At 43.9% G+C, this 23864-nt stretch overlaps 1 protein-coding gene across 6 annotated transcripts in view; it reads left to right on the forward strand.

Moving 5' to 3' along the window:
* The window catches only part of NAALADL2 (N-acetylated alpha-linked acidic dipeptidase like 2), an 821817-nt gene that overhangs the window by 472472 nt on the left and 325481 nt on the right, over nucleotides 1-23864 (forward strand). For all 6 annotated transcript variants that reach the window (XM_081862367.1, XM_081862368.1, XM_081862369.1 and 3 more), the window contains one exon: nucleotides 14220-14490. In XM_081862367.1, coding sequence (XP_081718493.1) covers nucleotides 14220-14490 — 271 coding nt within the window. The remainder of the gene's footprint in view (nucleotides 1-14219; nucleotides 14491-23864) is intronic.

Below are 23864 nucleotides of genomic sequence, written 5' to 3' on the forward strand. Positions count from 1 at the left end.
CAAGCCCAAGAGGCTCAGTGCTTTAGACCACAATGCCGCATGCACACATACCCTTTTATCACCTTTTAATTTACACCTAAAAATATAAAGTAAGAATGCAGCAAACTTTGCAAATACCCATATTGCACAAACATACGAAACTTATCAGGCAGCAAATTACATTCAGTCATTAAAGGAAATACTCATTTTGTACAGGGATTACATTCCAGACCCCAGCACACATCAGATGGACCTGTTCCATCTTTTGACATTTTTGTGGCATTTTCAGCTCACTTCCAAGTGTCATGTTTGCACATATCCAACAGTCATTGCCTTTGTTTGCCAAGGTTCATTCCTCCTTTAGGAATATTCTCAGTTTCTGGCGTGCTGAACCTCAGGCCTGTGGGCCAAATGTGGCTTTCAAACTCTTATATCTGGCCCTCATGAATTTCCCAGGCTGCCGTCATCTCCTGGGCTATGCCCCAATTCTGTGCCCTTCTTGAATGCTTTTGCCAGGCAGAAATAAGTCACTGAACTGGGATAATACCTCCTTCTTTCCTGGATAAAGATCTGAGACATGTGTGCAGAAACTTCTGACTTTTCTGTGGCTAGAATGTAGCCTACTGCACAATGGGAAAAGACATACCTGTTGTTTTACTTCCTTTTGCCTCTGGCTTTGCCCACCAGAGGCATGAGGGTCGCCCTGAAAGAAGGTCCCCCACCCCTGATCTAATGCACATGGAGGTAAATCACATGGGCATGGAGACAAAAGGACTATGTTGTGCTCACACAGCTTTCCATTTGACACACACCCTGCAGCTGCTGAGGTATATTTCCAAACTGTTGATAATATAGTGCAAGACAATGATACTGTTTCTAGTACATCTTTACCAAAAGAACAATCACCCTCTTGGGTTTTAAATTACTGGAAGACAAGCTATTGTAGTGTAGATGAATTCAGCTTGCAGCTGGCAGTGAATAGCCAACAGCAACATGTAATAGTGAAGGGGAGGGGAGAGACTCAAAGAGAAATCAGTGGTTTGAGACTGGGGATTTGACAAGCGTGATTCTGCTTTTGCCTGTGGAGTGATGGAGGTTATGCCCCAGATAAGGCTCATCTTCTTACGCAATATGCTTAAGAGTGTGTTGCCCCATTGGCTGGAAATGAAATTATTTTGAAATGCAGGCACACAAATCTAAAGTATTTATCTGAGCAGCTATTCACTCTTCTAAAAAACAAAAGACAACCCCGAGATCATCGTGATTTCCGAAGATTTGCATAGAGTGAGCTGCTAACAGTGCATCTATTTAATTATCAACCTCTTCTTTTCTCTCTCAAGGACTTCAATTACTGAGCTGCACTTCTGAATTCCATCGCTGTTCGCCAGAAACCAAGGCCATTTTTTAAAAGGAGTTATATCATACAATTTAAACCCCCCCAAAATAAAAAAATGCCATTAGCTGTGAGCATAACTCCACAAGCATTCTGACTTAGCAATGTGATCTAATCAATTCCTCAATTCAAGGAGATGAGGAATGATTAGGAATTGAAAGGGACAAAAGCAAAAGGATACCACCAGCTGGGCTAACAGGGTTCAGTGCTTTTGTGATCAGTGGCCGTGCAGGTGTGTCCCCCACCCCCACCCCCAAATAAAAGGCTGCAGGAAAAACCTTCGACTGCTATTCAGAAATATGCAGAGTCCTTTCCTGTATCTGAACTAATGAAACTGACTCAGGAAGCCAAAGATGCCACCTGGACTTGATTACTTTGCTAGTAACTTTCATTGAGGAATTATAGGATTGTAGAGTTAGCATGTTACCTATGGTCTTCCAGGAAAGCAAAAGTGGATGAATTGGGGAGAAGGAGAGAAAAACCAATGTTTTTGAAGACTGTGTGGGTCAGTGCTTTAACTAAGAAAAGGAGGAGGAGGAGGAGGAGGAGGAGGAGGAGGAGGAGGAGGAGGAGACTTTGTTGTTGTTTAGTCGTTTAGTCGTGCCCGACTCTTCGTGACCCCATGGACCAGAGCACGCCAGGCACTCCTGTCTTCCCGCACTTTGGTCAAACTCATGCTGGTAGCTTCGAGAACACTGTCCAACTATCTCGTCTTCTGTCGTCCCCTTCTCCTTGTGCCCTCCATCTTTCCCAACATCAGGGTCTTTTCCAGGGAGTCTTCTCTTCTCATGAGGTGGCCAAAGTATTGGAGCCTCAGCTTCACGATCTGTCCTTCTAGTGAGCACTCAGGGCTGATTTCCTTAAGAATGGATAGGTTTGATCTTCTTGCAGTCCATGGGACTCTCAAGAGTCTCCTCCAGCACCATAATTCAAAAGCATAAATTCTTTGGCGATCAGCCTTCTTTATGGTCCAGCTCCAGACTACTCCTTCTTTCTTTCCTCTATTACATTTTGCCCTGCAAGATTTCATTGGGTGATATCCAATAGACTCATTCCATCAGTGCAAGGATTTCTCCTTACATAATACAACTCCTTGCCCCTAGCTCCTCTCTCTGTGCCCTCACCAAATCTGCTTTGAAGGGTTTGGGGAAACAAGAACAAGATATGGGGAGTGCAGCAGGAAGACAGAGGGAAAAATTCCATTGCGCAAGCAGAAATTCTTGCACTGATGGAACTAATTAGTTGGATACTGCTTGTTGCCTCTGGTTCACTGCCTGTCTGTGGTGGGGAGGGAGGGCTGTGTTTCAGTGGTAGAGCATGCAAAAGGTCTCAGGTTCAACCCATAGGATCTCAAGGGACAACTAGGAGATTTCCCTGGAGACCCACTGCCAGACAGAGTGGAAAATACTGCACTAGATGGACAAAAGACAGCTTTATAGCCATCATTTTAGCCCACCATCATTGCTCAGACCTTTGCCATGGTTGTTGAAAGGGGTATCAGAATGCTTTAAATGTATGGTGTGAATGTGGCCAGTCTCTTTGGAGTGTATTTTTTAAAAAAAAGAAGAAGTAGGAGGGGTTCCCTTCTTCCAACAAAAAGCAACCCATTTACCTAAACTCCTAAGATATATGAAAAATGACCGAGAGTGCCCCCTAACTCTCAATAAACTGTCCTTACTCTGGTGTGAATAATTCAAAGGCTCTCTCATTTTGCTGCTTTTTGATAGCCAAAGTTGAACAATTTCACAGTCAGTGAAATAATGGAAGCAACAAATGTGGGAACTGTTCTTGTTATCTACTGTAGTATGATCTTGCAGTTGCTGTTCTGAAGGCAGGGAAAAAAGTCACTTTTTTTTTTTAAAAAAAGAGTACTGTCTTTGGTGAACCGTGGGAGAGAAATACCATCTGACAAGGATTGTCAACTTCTACTGCACTAGTTAATTAAGCAAGCAGCGAGACAGTCAGTTAGCTTTGCACTTTGGATCATCATTGAGAGAGAATTCTTTTTCTTTTTCTTTTTTGAAAGGATCACAGGTTAAGGATGCTTTTAATAAAATGCTTTAAATAAAAGGAGAAGAGGGAGTCTGATGACTAAAGCAAACAGGTTTTGAAGCAGATACCAAAGTGAATTTAGGCTTGGTGAGAGGTTGCCTCTAATCCTAAACCAGGGTCATGGATGTAGAACCTCTTGTGTGTGGTTTTTTTTTTTCAAAAAAAGATTTTTTTTTGTAAAAGTTCCTGGGTTTGGCAGTGAGCCAGAATTGAACACACAATCTGCCCCAACAAAGCATTCATTTCAAAGGTACAAGGGTAATCCCAGTGCAAATCTCAGCAGACCTTTGAGATTGTGCGTTTTACTAGAAATGAGCAACTGGCTAGTATTTGCTCAATGGGGAACGATGGGAGAGGCAGAAATAAAATGGTGGCTCAGGACACTAGGCCAGTTTAAGACATCTTGGAATATGCCTTATGCTGTCTCATGTAATTGGTCTAGCTCAGCATTGTCTACAATGGCTGTCAATGGCTTCCCAGGGTTTCATGCAGGAGACATTTACAGCCATACCTGGAGATGGTGGGGATTGAACCTGGAGCCATTTAAGTGCAAAGCAGATGCTTTGTCACTATGCTATGGACCTTGCCCATCTTTAATTCCAAAGTCTCAAATTACCTAGCTGCACCACTGCAGGTCTTACCATGCTGCCCAGGATTATTATCATTTTCAGAGGCCAGTAGGGCAAACTGGATAGTTCTGCCTCCCTTTCTGGGGGCAGGAAGGCTGCTGGCATTCAGGACCTAGACCCCACATATCTGAAAGGCTTCCCTACAGACCATCCCAAATGTTACGACCAGCAGAGGGACACTCTCTGTAGTTCTGCTGTACCTCCTTCAGAAGGATAACCCAGAAAAGGACGTTCTCTGTGGCAGCCCCTAAATCGCAGAATTCCCTCTCCACAATGGTGTGTCTGGCTTCTCCACTTTACAGCTTTTGGCAAATACTGATGACCCACCTCCTTAGTCTGGGATGTGTGTTTTCCAGGTTCACTCTTTTTCTGTAATCCATTTTATCTGTTTTTAATTTTATATTGTAACCTGGTCTGGAACCTGCTGGCGAAGAGCAGGAATTATTATTATTATACTTGTTGTGGCACAATCCTGTGTATTTTTGCAATTATTTACACACAAAGCAGCCTGTGGTAGGATAGGTTTGCCTGTGTATTTAGTATCACAGCCTTTTAAAGCACAGAAAATGATTGAGATCAGGGGTTGAGCACTGAGGAATCAAAGTAGCTATATTTAGATTAAGCGTCTCTATGGACTCATGCCATCATTGTATCCCAGATTATGCTACTTTCCTGAAAAGGGGTAGAGTGGGGGGGGGCTGACAGCGGGGGGTGGGTAGGGGGAGAGTAGCGTATTTTCACAGAACCACTCATTGATAGAGATTTATCTTTCTAAATGGTGACGCCGTGGATTAATTGAGGTGCTTTGTGCAAATGTCAGTTACTGGCTTTTTGATGGATCAAGCTGTGTACTTTTTTTGTGTTGGAGGAGAGTTAAGATATTGCTTATCATCTGTCTTGTGTATCTTTCCCCTGGAAAGGGGGGGGGGACTGTACGAGGCAGATATTGAGGCAGTGTGGGGAGGGAGTGTGTAAGAGAGCTGTGCTTTCTGGCTCCAGAGGGGCTTGACAAGATGGGAATGAATACACAGTATATTTACGGTCTCTCTTCCCATTCCAACAGGCTGTCATTTCCCTCCTAAATAAAGATCAGTTCATTTGCAACACACATGCACACAAACTCCCTACTGTTATTTCTTGAACAATTAGACTCGAGGAAAAGCTAAACCGAAATGTCACATCAAACATGGATTACGTCAAGTGAAAGGAGAAAATAATTTAAAACACACATACACCCCCCCAAAAGAAAACAAGTAGTATTTGAAAAGCAGGCGCAGAATCGCACAAGCATATTTCACTCCTGGGTGACAGTTTTTGATGGAATTTCTGCCCATAAGGCACCTTTATAGAAAAACAATAGCTCTGTGGAAGTGTTTTCAGCAAGGTCTCTTCCTGCTCCAGTCAGACAGAAATCCATATGAATAAATGCCCTTTAATAGCAGTGTTGTGGCTCTGGGAGCCTTACAGGGTTCACACAGTCATTAGGCATGGTTAAAAGCAAAAACAACAACCCTGATTTTCATCACTTGGTGGCTTCCATGTGCAAAGGGATTTTCACAGCTCAGAATGCCTTAGGTCAGGAGTACAGTATTGGTGGCACAGCAGGTGCTATTGGGCTACAACTACCATCATTCCTAACCATCAGGAGCCAGTGTGGTGTAGTGGTTAAGAGCGGTAGACTCGTAATCTGGTGAACCGGGTTCGCGTCTCCGCTCCTCCACATGCAGCTGCTGGGTGACCTTGGGCTACTCACACTTCTCTGAAGTCTCTCAGCCCCACTCACCTCACAGAGTGTTTGTTGTGAGGGAGAAAGGGAAAGGAGAATGTTAGCCGCTTTGAGACTCCTTCGGGTAGCGATCAAGCAGGATATCAAATCCAAACTCCTCTTCTTCTAAAGAATTGGTGGCACAGCAGGTGCTATTGGGCTACAACTACCATCATTCCTGACCATCAGCCACGTTGGCTCTGATTGATGTGAGTTGGAGTCCATAAGCCTCTACAGGTTTTCCTCCCTACCAACACACCAACACACTTACACCTTAGCTGGAATTTTCAGCTTACATTCCAGCACCTCAAGAGAATTTTGTCCTTCACCAACTTCAGAAATGTTTGGAAGCTGTTGCTCCAGAAATTATTCAGTTCAAGCTTAGAGTTTCTACAGGAGCTGGAGACACGGAGGAGATCAGACATGTTTCCTTTTGTTCTGGTGTACGCTTGTCAGGGGTTCAGGGAGAGAGGCGCAGATGAGGGAGGAGACAGAGAGCGAGGGGGAAGGATTCCAGGGTGACGAGGAAGAGGACGACAATGACCCAAGATTGTCCATGAGTCCGTCCAGTGAATCGGAGGACTCCCAAAAGGGAGCCCCTCTGGTCAAGCCAAGGGGAGCTAGAGGGGGAAGCAGTCAGGAGCAGGGGAACGAAGGGGAACCCCCAGTGGGAGTTGGAGATCGGGACCGGCTGCTCCGCCGGAGCGGAGTGAAGGGGGTGGAGTGACCAGTGTGTCAGAAGGAGCAGAACAGGAAGCAGAGAGGGGAAGGAGATCAGGGCAAGACGTCCTGCCGGAAGGGGCGGAAAGTAGTATCGAGAGCAGTGTAACTGTCGAAGGGAAAGTCAGGAGCAACGTACGCGCGCCAAGTTCAAAATGGGAGGCGCGCGGAAGTGAAGAGAGTCCTGGGGAGGAGCCTGGTCCCAAAGCACGAAGGAGGGGGGAGGAGGCGCCAGAGGATTCAGCCTCTGGGGAGTCCCGAAGGGAGAGAACACAGGGGGGCAGAAAGACCCTGCGGAAAAGGAAAGAGAGGAAGAGGTGGACCAGTACAAGCCTCTTAAACTGGTGTAGAGGCGGGACTGACTCAGAGGGGACTTCAGCGGTCTAAGCGTAACAGACGTAGAGTCACGGGGCTCGGATGTGAAGCTAAGAATGTTCTTCAATAAAAGCTTTTGTACATAAGCCGGACTGGACTTTGGTCTCTTGTGAGCTGGGACCACGGGTGGCTCTGACAATGCTGAATAACCACAGAGCCTAGGGCTTGTCGATCAGAAGGTCGGCGGTTTGAATCCCCGCAACAGGGTCAGCTTCCATTGCTCGGTCCCAGCTCCTGCCCACCTAGCAGTTTGAAAGCATGTCAAAGTACAAGTAGATAAATAGGTACCACCCCGGCGGGAAGGTAAACAGTGTTTCCGTGTGCTGCTCTGGTTCACCAGAAGCGGCTTAGTCATGCTGGCCACATGACCCGGAAGCTGTACACCCACTCCCTTGGGCAATAAAGCAAGATGAGCGCCGCAACCCCAGAGTCTGGACTGGACCTAATGGTCGGGGGTCCCTTTACCTTTACCTTACGCTGAATAAACCTGCTTGTAAATATGCTCACACAGCCTCTCACGCCACTTTTGTTTGTGTGGTGTTTGCTCTTCTGATAGCATGCTCAGTCTTCTGAAGCCTGGGCTGCAGATTCATGCTGCACCAAGGACCAGAGTTCGCCTGGCACACCGGCCGGTGGGCTGGAGCCAGCTGGGGGCCTGCCAATTGCCCCCGTTTCCTTGGTTGCATGCCAACCCAGCTTACCCCAACCTAGGAATAAGGTTGCATTTCTCCCAGTGGAAAAAGTGGGAGACCTACCCCCAGTTTTAAAATGTGGACCGCAACCCCCATCTGACCACTTTCCTTTGGTCAGTTTCATTTGTATGTTTTATGAAGCAAGAGTAAGAAAAGATCCAGTGACAGCAAATTATTCCTCGCTTGGTTCTGTGCCTGGCCCTGATCCAGGAATAAGTTCACGTGGGCTTCTCCTTTCTATTCACATGTGGTGAGCTGGACACTTTGCCAGCAGTTCTGAAACTCCTGGCTAGCATACCGCATGTTCTGTTCCTGTGGACCTGGAAACCAAGGGGAAGTATGAGAGCTCCTTCATGAATTTATCTAATCCTCTTTTAAAGCTGTCTGAGTCGGTGGCCACCACTGCCTTCCGTGGGAGTGGGCTCTATAGTCTGATAGCTTTTGGATGCCAAAGGAGGTACTCTCTGACACACTGGTGCCCTGGGACATCTCATTAGAAACTCTTGTAGTGAGTTGCTGGTGTTGGGATAGGATTCTCAGCTCTCTAAATGGCTATTCTGAGAGCTACTTGGGGGACAAATTGAAGCATCTTCCTAGATACTCCTTAGGAAGTGTTCCCATAGTTTAGACTCTGCCCATGCAAGCTGGTCGTTGTTTCCCCATGATGGGAATGGCTATGAAGCCCTCTGTTTAAATGCTTGGTCAGTGGAATTCTTTTTGTCTCTGGCTCCAGCCTCATGGGCTGCCTCTCGCTTAGTTCTGATGCATCCTGGCTCCACATCTGGTCTGCTTTATTCTGTCTTTTAGTCACCAGGTTCTGCCATTGCTTCAGCTTGTTGGGATATTCCATTCCACCTTAAGGAACAGGCATGATTGTTGTGTGTCACATGTCTGTTTACACTCCAGCACAGCTTGCTGGGAATTTCTGTTTGTGTATAGCTTTTGCTTTAGTTGTCTTGCTTTGGACACGGAGGAGATCAGACATGTTTCCTTTTGTTCTGATGTACGCTGAATAACCACAGAGCCTAGGGATTGTCGATCGGAAGGTCGGCGGTTTGAATCCCAGCAACAGGGTCAGCTTCCGTTGCTCGGTCCCAGCTCCTGCCCACCTAGCAGTTTGAAAGCACGTCAAAGTACAAGTAGATAAATAGGTACCACCCCGGCGGGAAGGTAAACAGCGTTTCCGTGTGTTGCTCTGGTTCACCAGAAGCGGCTTAGTCATGCTGGCCACATGACCCGGAAGCTGTACACCCACTCCCTTGGGCAATAAAGCAAGATGAGCGCCGCAACCCCAGAGTCTGGACTGGACCTAATGGTCAGGGGTCCCTTTACCTTTACCTTACGCTGAATAAACCTGCTTGTAAATATGCTCACACAGCCTCTCACGCCACTTTTGTTTGTGTGGTGTTTGCTCTTCTGATAGCGTGCTCAGTCTTCTGAAGCCTGGGCTGCAGATTCATGCTGCACCAAGGACCAGAGTTCGCCTGGCACACCGGCCGGTGGGCTGGAGCCAGCTGGGGGCCTGCCAATTGCCCCCGTTTCCTTGGTTGCATGCCAACCCAGCTTACCCCAACCTAGGAATAAGGTTGCATTTCTCCCAGTGGAAAAAGTGGGAGACCTACCCCCAGTTTTAAAATGTGGACCGCAACCCCCATCTGACCACTTTCCTTTGGTCAGTTTCATTTGTATGTTTTATGAAGCAAGAGTAAGAAAAGATCCAGTGACAGCAAATTATTCCTCGCTGCATGCCAGGCATGCTGGTTCAGCCAATTCACTCCCTCCATTAATGCCTATTTTATATCAAAATGCCTGGGTACTGTAAGTGTTCATTTTTCTTCAGAGGCAAGCCATATCCCTCCACCTTTTGGGGCTTTCACGCTGCTGTGCTGGCAGGGAATCCTAGCCTTATAACTGTTGAGCACTGATGAGCTGTACAGACAAATTGTTTTATCCCCCTTCAGGAGGCTTCCAGCCTCTTTACTGCTTTACACAATAGCATTCAGATTGCTGAAGCTTTATGGTGTAGATTGTGAACTATAATCCTTTGTGATTCATCTCTGGGTAGCTGAAACCAATGGTTTTCAAACTTTCTACCTCCAGGAAACGTGTTCCGTGTAAACCTACTGGCCAAGGAACCTCTCTGGGTGGCAACAGATTATGAGGTACACATTGTCATGAAGACCAGTAAGCCTTTGACACAGCCACAAGTGAATTTAGAATATGTTTTACTCATCCTAATCAAGAACCCCAGAATTCCCTAGAACACAATTTTGGCAGCCATTGGGTTAAACAACACAATATTGTGCAGAACAGAATGCAAAGTGTCTTATTTCCATGCAAAAATAATGCTTGAATTTAATATTTACTTGACATTATAGTGATACAATATAGTGGTGTTGTGGGTTAATCCAAAGAACCTAGGACTTGCCGATCAGAAGGTCGGCGGTTCGAATCCCCGCGACGGGGTGAGCTCCCGTTGCTCAGTCCCTGCTCCTGCCAACCTAGCAGCTTGAAACACGTCAAAGTGCAAGTAGATAAATAGGTACCGCTGCGGCGGGAAGGTAAACGGTATTTCCGTGCGCTTCTCTGCTTCACCAGAAGCGGCTTAGTCATGCTGGCCACATGACCCGGAAGCTGTACGCCGGCTCCCTCGGCCAATAAAGCGAGATGAGCACCGCAACCCAAGAATCAGTCACGACTGGACCTAATGGTCAGGGGTACCTTTACCTTTATAGTGATACAAAGGAAAAAGAATTCCATTCTTTCTTCCTTCCCTCCTAACAACATGGTGGCCTACAGTTGTTGCTGGACTAGAATTCCCAACAAACTTGACTTTTGGCAATGCAAACTGGGGCTGATGGAACTTTTAGTTCACCATCTTCTGGAAGCCACCATGCTAGGTACCCCTGCTTGATCATGTAGATGGGAAATTCATCTGAATTCCCAACCTCCTTCCATCTTTTAGTTAAATGTTGCTGGGGTGTTTTTTTACGTTGTGAATTTACATCTTCTGCTTTGACAAAGGGTTGCCACCTGTCCTCTTTTCCCAGGACACATCCTCCTTTTCATGGATAGAGTTGTCATAGCGATCCTTGGTTAAAAGTAGAAGTCGGTAAATGTGTCTTCTTTTTTGCTCTTCAAAATTTGGCAACGCTAGTCATGCAGTGGTTCATTGTATCAAACCTGTATAACAAAGATTGAATCACACTGGGATGTTATTTGCTTGATCACTGCAGAATCAAGGGATGACTTGCATATGTGAGAATGAGTCATCATTGTTCTACCACTACAGTGAAACATGCTCACATATTCTAATCCTATCACTAAGTGCTGAGTACTTAGGCAATGAGAAATCAAGATGTATGTATGTGTCAACCAGCCTATAAAGATCAAATGAACACCATGGGCACCAATGCAGCTAAATGCAGCTATTCTTACATCTTGTTGAAAAGAATGGGTTAAATTGAAATTGAAATTAACTGACTTTCTATAGCTTACAATAGAACTGAGTGAGGGCTCACTTTTTTTAAAAAAAAAATTATTATTATTATTAATTAAATTTCTTAGTCGCTTTATCTTGCCAAGGCAACCCAAACCCAACTTTAGCTAAACTGCGTCCTCATTCAGTATAAGGATCATTTTGTGCTCTGGTCAGATGCTGGATCCACAGGGCAAGGCAGCAGGCCTTTGAAACCCCTGCCTCCAAACTACCTCTTCTAGGTTCCATCCCCTTGTGGAGAACTTAAGGTTCTGAAAGGTCCAACCTTCTGACCTGAAGATGGACACCCTTTCTCCATTCCATTGCCTCCCACCTGGTTGTCACAGGACATTAGTCCTGTGCTGCTGGACTAATTTACTGTGAAAGGCATTGGTTCCTCAGACAAAAGGGAAGGCACCGTGAGGGTCTTGGCCATGGTCTTACAGGTCCTTGTGATATGGGAGGTTCTTCTGAGGGCTCCTATCTGATGGCCCCAGGCACAGCAGCTGGCTCAGAGCCCTTTGTTGGTGCCTCTGTAGCCCCTGACTCTGATCCTGGATTGCTGCATGATTCAAAGGCCATGACAGATCACTTTTAAACTTCAAGAACAGTGAAGTTGAAGTACGTGGGTCATTTACAACTCAGTGCTCCTGAACATATTTGCTTGGAAGTATGTTCAACTTGGTCTAAAGAGATATCTTTCTCAGTAAGAAGGCTTAGGATCACAGCCTTGGCCTTGCTAGTGGAACTTCAGAAGAGTTTGTTTGCTAGATTAAAATATTCCCAAGAGTCATTAAAACACTTAATACCTGCTGATTTGTTTTAATAAAGCTTAGAGCACGATTTGCATCAGGATTTTTAAATATTCTGTAAAAGGAATTATGAAGTAAATAAGGAATGCACTTGTGTTGCTTTAATTCAATCAAGGATATTGTCACTAAAGTTTCAATAGCGTATTGATTTAATTACAGAGTGGAAAGCATCGTTCATTTCATAGTGAAAGGAACAATTTCATAATTGTGCTCTTCATTTAAAACTACCTCCCTCACTGAAGCAAAGTGCAGGCTGATGGGAACTGCGTCAATCTTATTTGTATGGGATGAGTTCACTTCCATTATTTATTCTATTAATGCTTCCAATACCTGTGGGAAATGTGGGTCTTCAAGTAGCAATTGTGTTAATCAAACGACTTTGTGCGTTTTGGGACTGTCCAAGTTTGTGTCATTGCCTTAAAGGGCATAGCTGATGAAATCACTAGCTTGTAATGTACTAGTGATTGGATTAACTTGTCTATTTTGTGCAGTCTGTTTGAAGACTTATTGGAGATAAAGTGGAAAAGATTAAATCCAAAGAGTTGACCTTTGACTATTATTCCTCTTGAAAAGAGCTCACAAGTCTTTAACATAAGCCCACTTCATTTCAAACACGTGTGTGTGTCTCTGTGTGTGTTTTATTTGGTATTAAAATAGGCCACAGATGGTGAATGTCATTCTCATTTGTTTAAAATGGGTTTCTGGCTATTGGGCCGGAACAAGATAGGATCTGTTGTGTTCTCTCATATATGCTGTGTGTACACGGTGGATAATATCCGAAGAGTCCCATGTGCCCTCATGCTCCCATATGCGTATAGGTTCTCTGCATTTTTCTTTAAATCAGTCCCTCCTCATGCTGTCTTAAAGACCATTCTGAAGGTTCTCCCAACTCTCAGAGCTCATATGACCTGAAGCATGGGCAAAAGTTCATTGTGTGATTCCTCCAAGAGACAGTGGTCTCCAGGAAGGGATGTAGAAGGAACTAGAACTTCTTCTGTTTTAAATGCAAGTCTGTTGGTGCAATAGGCACATTAAAGGGGGAATCATTGCTAAGTCCTAATGTTAGGAGCTTCAGATAATGTATCTTCAGATCTTTGTATAAAGGACACTTTCCTAAGAAGTGTACCAACCACGTTCTCCTCCTTAAGGCAGCTGACTGGGCGGTGTCTACCCACCCCATTCTGACCCTTCACTTCCATCAGCTGCAGAGAATTTCAGCTACATTTAGTCAAAAGGCATCTCCACTCATAACAAGGGACAATTCTGAGGAAAACCTTTAACAAAAAAGAGAGAGGCTACTTTGTTATCTTAATTCTAGGAACAGAACACAGTTTCCCCCAACCCAGTGCCTCCCATTGGTTATGCTGGTTGGGATTGATGGCAGTTGTTGTCCCAAACATCAGAAGATTACCAGGAGCAGTGGCATAGCGTGGGTTGCTGGCGCCCTGGGCGGGTAAGCTGCTGACACTACTGGAGCACCCCCCCCCACCAGAGCCAAGCAGGCCTGTGCTGCTCAGACTGCAGGGGGAGAGCCCATCTGGCTGACACAGCCTTTGGTGGGCAAATCCCCCTGATGCCCATGGGGAAGAACACCACACTATCACTGGTGGAGGAAGAGGGGGCACGGGGAGACACCGCCCCTGGCACTATGATCCCAGTGGGGTTCCATCATGGCTGCCCCCCCCCCCCGTGCTGGGTACCATGCCCCCAGGATGCGTGCCACGCCCCTGCGGGTGGCTTGCCATGCCCCCAGGGCATGCGCCAGCCATGCCCCCACCTGTTCTCTGCCCCCGGTGCCGAAGCATGAAGCTCCGCCACTGCTGCCTGCCTTGCTCCATTCATGTCCGCTCTCCGTGGGCCTGAGCTGCTCTGCTGCCTTTGCTAGGGTGTGGATTTCTATGGAAGCCGATGCCTGTATGGGGGCACTTGGTTGCACCCCCTCAGAATTTTGCACCCATGCTACACCACTGACCAGGAGGGCAGCTTCCTAAAAGCATCCATATCTGAATCAGTCCCTTGTCTTCCTCGCAGATGATGTTAGGTTTTGTTTGCCCATATGGGTGATCCTATATTCTTGGAAGACTAGCATCAAGTTTTACAAAACAACCAGAAGACTGGGCTAATACAATGGGCCTCCTGAAATTCTTAATGCGATATATCCACATTCTTGTGATAAGATGGTTGGAGAATTAGGCACAATAAATTTTCTAGATTCTAGGCATCATACAAATAAAATCAGAGGCTTCTTATCAGAAAAGTGAAGAGGCATTGGGGAAATCCAGCGTGTTAATCGAGTACTTCTGTTGTTGTTTCTTTGTTGTCAGAGATTTGATACAGCTGCATGGGAAAGAAGATAGAGATATTGCAATGAAGCTGCTGGCTCAGTGGACATCCTATGGCCTTGAAGATGTCCAGCTCGTAAATTACTCTGTCCTCCTTGATCTGCCGGGCGCTTCTCCAAATACAGTGACTCTGAATAGCACTGGTGAATGCTTTTATCCTAATGGACAGCTGTGTAGCAAAGAGACCAAAAAGCTTCACAGTCAAGACCTTCTCTACTCCTATGCTGCTTACTCTGCCAAAGGAACTCTCACGGTAATGTAACCATTTGTCTCTGTCATTTTGGTGGGGGGAGGAAATAGAAAGAAACAGCTTCCATCTAGATTTAAACCAATGGGATGATGTATTGTTTGCAAGGCTCGAAAGAAGCCAAGTAGGTGTGGGTTTAAGATATAGTATGCTTTATGACTCAATTTTTGGCATGATCCATCTCTGTTTATGTTTTATACCTTTTTAAGTGGAAGCTGGAATTCTTCATATTTTTGGTGAGTCAACTGCCTTCTTTTAGAGTCATGTCAATAGTATTTGATGGATTTTTTAAATTCTTTGATTATAGTTGATGAGGCAGCTCTGCTAAGCACCACCATACCTTTCAAAAGATTCCTTTAAAATGAAGTTTTTGAGGACCACAGGATTGTTGCTGGGTTGCAACCTGGAGGTTTGGCCTTTACCTGAAAGTGGAGGAACCATAGATCGACGACACAACCCCTTTGTGCAAAGCTCTCAGTCCTCAGTTTTCCTTCTACCATTTTGTCCAGCAGGACAGGTAACAAACCTGCCTCTCATTAGGTAGAAATGATGTTCTTGATTTCAGTTATTATTATTAATTCAATTTATTACCTGCCCTTCACCACTGAACTATGGCCATTGTTCACTTATGCTTTCCCTTTTGCTCTTAAGATGGAACTCTTGAGATCCACCTCCTTCCTACATGATTGAGCCAGTCCATATTTAACAACATGAAACTTCTGCAATCTCATCTAGTCAGGAATGCAGAACCAAGATGCTTACTAGGCTGTGATGCATGATAATGTTCAGCCACAGGACTGGAATAGGCAGTAACCCAAACCTGAAACATCAGAAACATTTGGTTTACATGATGTTATCATTTGCTCTAGGGGAGTGATTTTCTCAGCTGGGCACATCTGCAGGTACTGCACAACTGCACATACATGGCAATCTCAGCTTCTGCTATTTAACATTTATTTAGTGCTAGGTGCAGAGCAGAGCATCGGAATGAACAGTCCAAGCCCAGAGGGTTTGTAATCCTCATCTGGTACATAGAAGAGGAGCTTGGGGGGAAAGATAAATTTATAAGCACCCACACCTGCTCTTGGGAAATGTGTGTTCCAAATCTCTGTAGGCCTCCAGAACTGAAGATCCATCTGGTAAGCATGCTGCATAATAGCCTCCTGGAAGTGTACAGAGAATTATGGCTTTCAGCAGAGAAAAGTCCTACCACTTCAGTTTACTTAATTACACCTCCGTACCATCTGAATCAAGGCAGTTAATGTTGTGTTGGTGCAAGCTACTCTACAAGCTGCCAAAGCTGCTTAGATCTTTGAGATCAGGGCATTAATCAGATCAAAGAGTTATTTTGAAGTCTATGGAGAAGTCTGCATATAATTTGCAATCCTTGTATCATATATCATGGCAGCAACAACGGCTGGTGGACTCTCCTTCACTGGAGGTTTTTAAACAGAGATTGGATGGCTATCTGCCATCGATTCTTTAGCTATGATTCCTGCATTTCAGGAGCTTAGATTAGGGAGCTCTTGGGGTCCCTTCCATTGCTACAATTTTCTGGTTCTATGATTCTATGCAAGGTAGGTTAGGCTGAGTGACAATGACTAGCCCAAGGTCATCCAGTGAGTTTCACTCAATGAGTAGAGGTTTGAACTCTGGTCTCTCAGGCCCTAGTCTAACACTCTAACCACAACCACACTGACTCTAACCTAGACACAGACATACACAAATGCACACACATACACATCCAGTTGCATGTAATTGATTTATCCCCATTGCTGTTGTCTTTTTCTTCACTTGAACTACCAGCAGAAAGAGCTATTAATGGCTGTACAAAATGTGGCTCACTGCCAGACACTCACGGCAGGACTGCTTTGGTTTTTGACAATGTTATTTGTAGAACAGCCGTACTCTGCTTCTTTGAAAGCCTGTCATGTCCATTCATCTTGTGGCCATATTGTACCTGAATCTCCCAATTTGTGCATTCTAGTAACAGTCTGAACTGCAGGCATGGTATATGAAATCTTCTTTTTGAAAACAGACTTAGTGCCAGTGATGGATGACCCACTTTTGCTACCTCTGTGTAATTTGCTGTAGGCTGGGAAAGTGACAGTGTTTACTCCATTATAATAACAGGTGGGGTCAGTGTATGATTTCGCAGATCGTGGCCCTGTTGCTTGTGAAATGCACATTAAAATAGATGATTCATCATATTTCAGGTCTGTGGGAGGGAAAAGAATTACTTCTTGATGCGTTGTGTTTGTGACTAGAAAGCCTCATGAATTATAACTCAATAGGAAGGGAGTTTAGAAAATCTTTCTTTTCTCCAGACTCCCAGTATAGAAAGCATTTCCCTCCAAAAATGAGTACTGAATTTTCTGCAACACAACTTTTCAACGATATCTTTCATCACATTGCCAGAAGTGCATACTTTGTGTAGTATTTTGCATCATGTTTAACAAAAAGCAAACAGAGCCAAGCTCTTAAAAAATAAACTTCTGGCAGCCTCAAAAATGAGTCCATAACGAAAGGTATTCATTGGGTAGCCATTTCCAGAGAGGGGTTTCCAATTGAACATTGCAGAAATTAATTTGGAACGGAAACAGAATAGCCCTAGTTTTCTTTATGGTAAAAACAAACAGCTGCATTTTTTCCTGCACCTACAAAAGCAGTAACCATGGAGACCACATCACCATACCTCTCACCATACCATGGATTCCTGCTCAGCACTGGCCTTAAGACCTTTTCATACCAAAATGAGACATCTTAGCTGTTAGCACTAACACCAAATGGGCTCATGGAACTCTGGTCCATAAATTGAATGGTCTCTCCATCCAACCCTTGTGACACTCCATGGTGCTTTTCCCTGAATGGAATGTTTCCTTTTGCTTGCCCAGTTGGAGGAGTGTGTGTTGTGTTGTGTACATTCACATGGAAGTGAAACACAGTGGAAGCAGAGAGAGAATCTGGAGATGGACGATCACATTAAGAGGAGGCCAAAGCCCTCACTCTATAGGGACATGCCGATTTAAATATTATATAGAGGTGGTTAATCTCCATTGTTGCTTATCTGTAAAAAAGTAAAATGTTAAAGTCCATTAATGAGATGTATATATCCAACATGGTAAGTTTAGGCGCCTTCTTGTTTTAGGGGAGAGGATAAAGTGAAAGATAATAGAGAACCAATTCTTCCTTTTCTAGCAGCTTCTAGTCCAATGAAAAATGCCCAGGTTTGTTATCTAGGAGATATAAAGCACAATAAGACTTTGCCTGTGTGGGGGGGGGGATTGCTTTTGCTGTTTCCTTTACATTTTTGGCACCATTTACATTTTACTTCAGATATATTTATTTGCTAACGACTCTTTTTATGGGTTTTTTTTGTCTTCTGTAGTTTTTTCCTCTAAGGATAAAGCTTTGCATTGTGTCAAATATTAAAGAAAATGTAAATATATTTTCCCGAGCTTTCAATGAGTTCTGTCAGATCCTGTGAAACAAAGAGCACGGCAATCTCAGACATATTAGGTTTAACCTCTGAAAGGATATGAGCCTCTGAAATGTACATTAATAGCTGAGGGAGAGCAGTGGAGGATGGGGCGGGGGGAGACTCAGGAAAATGCTCCAGTTTAAATAGAAACACAAATTTCTGTGCCAGAACTATGCCAGCCCCCCTGCCCCCGATGAAATCATAAGCACATTGATTTTCAAGATCAGGTAAAATAGGAGACAAAATCAGCCAGTAAATAAACTTGGTGGATTCAAAATAGCAAGTGCCTTCAAATGACTGTCATAATAGCACACTTCATCAAGTCCCAGACATATTTCAGTGCAAAGAGCATTGCAGATTTTCTTCACCCCCAGCAAATTTCACCACTTTGTACTGTATGGTGCCTTTAAGACTGAGGCTGGATATATGAGCTCCTGGTTTGAATCTTGCAACTCGCCTGTGAAGAAAGGTTGCCACATTTTGGACTTTTTAGACTAGAGGAAAGGCATGATAGAATTTTATCAAAATGATTCAGGATATGGGGGGGGGGGAGGTACTTCATGCAGCAAATAGTTAAGAGAAGTCACTCACTCCCAGAAGAAACAGTGATGGCCACCAACTTGGAATGACTTTAAAAGAGGACTGGACAAATTCTTGGTGGAGAAAGCAATCAATGGATAAAAATTGGGGATGGCATGGAGTGCACATAGAGGAAAACCCATTTCACAAGTGCTAATGCTTGCACTAGCATATCAATTAAGTTGTATTGCAGACCTTCAATCAACTTGGTCACCCTCTTTTGCATACATTCCAGTTCGTCAATAGCCTTCTAAAACTGTGGTGGGACTCCAGGTGTGGTCTGACTGAGGAAGAATAGTGGTATTATGACTTGATTGGGGCACTATACTTCTGTTGATGCAGCCTAGAATAGCATCAACTCTTTTTTTTTTTTTTTTTTTTTTTGCTGTGTCACACTGTTGGCTCATGTTTAATTTGTGATCTACTAAGACCCCTAGGGGACGTGGGTGGCACTGTGGTCTAAACAACAGAGCCTGGGACTTGCTGATCAGAAGGTCGGCAGTTCGAATCCCTGCAACAGGGTGAGCTCCCGTTGCTCGGTCCCAGCTCCTGCCAACCTAGCAGTTTGAAGCATGTCAAAGTGCAAGTAGATAAATAGGTACCGCTCCAGTGGGAAGGTAAACGGCATTTCCATGTGGTGCTCTGGTTCGCCAGAAGCGGCTTAGTCATGCTGGCCACATGACCTGTACGCTGGTTCCCTCGGCCAATAAAGTGAGATGAGCGCTGCAACCCCAGAATCATTCTTGACTCGACTTAATGGTCAGGGGTCCCTTTACCTTTACTAAGACCCCTAGATCATTTTCACATGCATTACTGGCAAGCCTGGTGTGCCCCATCTTATATTTGTGCATCTGGTTCTTCCTGCCTAAATGCGGAACCTTACATTTGTTCATATTGAAATTCATTTTGTTCAGTCAGACCCAGTTCTCCTATCTCTTAAGATAATAGTGAATCCCGATTCTGTCTTCTGCAACATTATCTATGCCTCCCACTTTGCTGTCATCTGCAAATTTGATGCACATTCCTTCAATTCCTTCCTCCAAGTCATTTAGAAAGATGTTGAACAACAATGGGCCCAGGAAAGAACCCTGTGTCATCCCACTTGTCACTTTTTTCTAGGATGATGACGAACCATTAATGAGCGCTCTTTAGGTTTGGTCACTCAATCAGCTACAAATCCAATGAACAGTTATCTCATCTAGTCCACCTTTTACCAGCTTCTCCAAATGAATATCATGGGGGACTTTGAAAAAGCCTTACTGAAATTAAGATAAACTACATTCACAGCATTCCCCTGATCCACTAAGAAATGAGATTTGTCTGATATGACTTGTTTTTTGAGAAACCCATGCTGGGTCTTAGTAATTTCAGCATCCTTTTTTCTAAGTACTCACATACCAACTATTTATTTATTTATTTTCAAAAAAAAATATTAGTTTTCCAAATTTCTAACAAACAAATCCACAAACATAAAAAGAAAACATTAAAAAACACACAAACAGACATTTATCCTAACTGTAATAATTCCACTTTTGTTAACATTGTTTGGTGACTTCCTCGAGTCTCCCTGGCTGAGTTTCCATATAAATCATTGTAGCAGTTTTCCAAAACTATTTTCACATAAAATTTACTTGGTCAATTAACTTCTTTCTTTCTTTTCATTTTAACTTTTAACATAGTATTCTACAACATCACATATTTAAATCCTAGGCCTATCTGATACTCGCAAGTAATTCTATTTAAGGTATCTTAACATATTTAGCTAAGTAGTCTTTGAATTTCTTCCATTCCTCTTGGTACTCCTCCTCCTTCTGGTCGCGGACTCTTCCAGTCAGGTCGGCTAGCTCCCAAAAGTCCATCATCTTCATCTGCCATTCCTCCACTGTTGCATACCAACTATTTAATTATCTGTTCTAGGATCTTTCCTGGTATTGACGTCAAGCTCATCGTTCAGTAGATACCTGGGTCTTATTTCCCCCAGTTTTTTAAGATGGAGTCAACACCTACCCATCTCCAGTCTGCAGGAACCTTACTTGTTCTCCAAGAATTTTCAAAGATTATAGACAGAGGCTGTGGGATGGCACCCACAAGCTCCTTTAATATCTTTGGGTGCAGCTCATCAGGCCCTGCAGATTTGAATTCATTTAAATAGCTAGGTACTCCCTTACCACCTCTTTTCCTATCTTGGGCTATAGCTTTCTCCTTAAATCATTTATTCTGTTATCACCAGGTTGAGCACTATTTTCCTTTTGAGTGAAGACAGAGGCAAAGTTGGTGTTCAGCAGTTCTGCCTCCTCTTTGGTACCCAATAGCATGTCTCCATCTTCATGCATACTACATGGAGGAGGGAGATTATGAGACAGTATTGTTAACAATTAGCAATTTTGTTTTCCTGGAGAGGAACTTTGAACTTTGAACCTGAGTTAAGATGTAGGGAGCAATAGCACTCCTAGCAGAAATCAGACCAATCCCAAGGGTTCTGAAATTACATGGAAGGATGCAACAAAATAATTTTACAAATATAAAGGTGCCCTAGCTATATCTTCAGAAAAGTATGGGAGCACCCCTATTAATGCATTTTCTGATCAAAGCTTTTGTTGTTCTGATTCTAAGAATGCCATTTATTCATTCCATCTAGTGCAAAGCTGGATTTCGCTGGAGATACATATGCTTTTCAGTCCACAGATTGCATTTTAGAGAGTAAGCACCCCATTTGAATGGATGAATCAAAGTGTTTAGCAGCGCCACAGTTTTAGGTATAAGAGGATTTACCTTGGCATATCTAAAGCAAACACACAAGTGTTCTTTTTTCTGCAGCTGATAAAAGGCTGTGTTCCTCTTTGTTTTTCAAATAGCATTATTTTTCCCCTCAAGGAAAGCAGTTTATCTGTACTTTACCACCAGCGATTCTGCTTTCATATTCAGAATGTATAAAGATCAGGATTATACCATTTTAACATCAGGAGAAGTGAAAGCTAAAAGCATTACAGAAGCCACTCCATTCATTATGGTTGGATTATTTTATTTTATTGTACAAAAGTACACACACTACAAAAGTGCATTAGCACCATGTGTACTGTAAGTGTGGAATACATTATTAACAGGAATAACATCCTGTCTCCAGGAAACACTTGCATCATACATATGCATTTTTAGGTTTTTCCACCACAACCCACCTGAGAATTGTTTAAGGAGCAGAAATATCAGTCCTTGTTTTCTCACACCTACCAATATACTGAAAGGGGCACTAGATGAATGCAACAAAAATCTTGTACTGTACCTTAAAGACTAAAATGTTCACTGCAGCATAAGCATTCAATTACTAGAGTCTGCTTCTTTGGAAATCATGGCAGCAGCCCGTTTTGTAGGAAATGCAGTTTCATACAGCTAGCATGTTTAACTCTAGTTAAATGCATAAAGGGGTTAAGACCACAGAGTATGCTGTTGTTTCTAGACCTGACCAGGTCACGCTCCCTCATGTCTGGTGATGGACAGTTGAGAAAGTTCTTTCATTCGCCTTCTTTCCACTGTTTCTTCTCTTCCACTAAGTGAACTTGATCAGAGAGGCTGTCTGAGTTTGACCACTCCAAGCTCACACAGTGTGTTTAGAAACTTTTACCATAACTTGTAAACTCAGCTGCCATTCATGCTGCCGTGGTTGCGTAAAGAAATAGATTTATCTGTTTTGCGTTTTCAGACCCAGAGACCTTCCCCTAAATAAAGACACATTTGACTCCAATTTTAGTTTTGTTTTTTGGGCAGAATTTAGGCCACAACTTGATTGATTACAGAAAAGTGAGTGGTTGCATAGGCTCTGGTTCGACTAGCTTCCTACACCCTTGCAGGTAGCACCGACCCAGAGCTCTATCACAGGTCAGCCAAGGGAGAACACCTGAGGCAGGTAAAAAGCCTGGGAGCAGACTCTATTCACTCCCCAGATGCTCTCCTGGACTCAGGCACGGGCACAATCCCCTTTTGGTGGTTGACCAAACAAGTTGAGTCCCTGGATTCCTTTAATGGAATACCTTTCACATAGGGGTGGCGAGACCGTTCTCCCATCCCTATCATATGAACCAGAGCCTATCCGCAACCTTACAAACTGTGACGAAACCCAAATGGCAACAGCCAATCAGCCAAGTGGGGAAAATTCCTGCCGTGCCCCTGTCCCAATGACAGACAACGCACAACAACATAGCAAGGTCAATCGCAAAATGCCCTAAAATTAGGGAGAGGTGGGCGGGTGTTCCAATGCACGACCTGGAAGAGGAAGCTCTGGGACACGTGCATAGGTATATATAGGTCCCTCGCTCGATTTAGACTGCACCCCATTGGCCAGATTAAACCCAGCAATGAGGGACCTACCAACTGGGTGTTGTGGCTGTCCAATAGACCCACCCACAACCAGGAGGTCAGTCTCCAGGTCTCACCGCAACACGTGCCCTCTTTTAGGGAGGACACGATTTTCTGCTCTAGTTATCCCTAGTAAAAAAATCTTCCAGTCTTTTTGGGAAAGTTACCTTAAATATCTATTTCAACTCATTATAAATCATCTCCCCAAAGTCCTTAGCTACTTACATGTCCACCACATGTGATAAAATGAGCCTTCTGCTTCTTTAAATTTCCATCAAATATTTGGCGTTGATTTATACATTTTGGCTAATTTACTTTTTCTTAGGTCCCATCTACACATCATTTTCATAAAGTTCTCCCTCAGGGTAGAACATGCTGTGAATTTCAACCCGGATTTCCATAACTTTCCCCATGATTCTAATTCTATGTTATGCTCCACATCCCTAACCCAATGGGTCACAGCAGATTTAACCTTTTCATCTTTGGTTTCCCATTCTAACAATATCCTACTCCTCCTTGAAATCAGTTTTCCACATCAGCATTTTTCAGCATCTTGGTAGGCCAAGTAGGAATGTTTTTAGAAGGCACCGAAAATAGTACAGTGAAGGAACCGACTTGATCTCAATAGGCAGGGAATTCCAAAGTGTATGTTCTGCCACATTAAATGATTGTGTTCTGATATATGTGGAACAGGTATTATGTGGCACTTGCAGTTGTGCCAATTTCGCCAATTGAAGTGGTCAAATGGGCACATGTGGTGCAAGGTGATCTCATAGGTAAACTGTTCCAAGTTGTTAAGTTGCTATGACAAAACACAACTGGCAGGCTAGGTAAAGAACTACTGCTGGCTTTAGACTTCTTTAGACTGTCATGGAGGCAAATACTGAGGTCAGATGAGTACTACAGTGGACGCTCGGTTTGTGAACGTGATCCGTGTGGGATACATGTTTGCAACCCACAGTGTTGCCAA

This window comes from Podarcis erhardii, assembly GCF_964252035.2.
Source record: "Podarcis erhardii genome assembly, chromosome: 5".
NCBI classification, from domain to species: domain Eukaryota; kingdom Metazoa; phylum Chordata; class Lepidosauria; order Squamata; family Lacertidae; genus Podarcis; species Podarcis erhardii.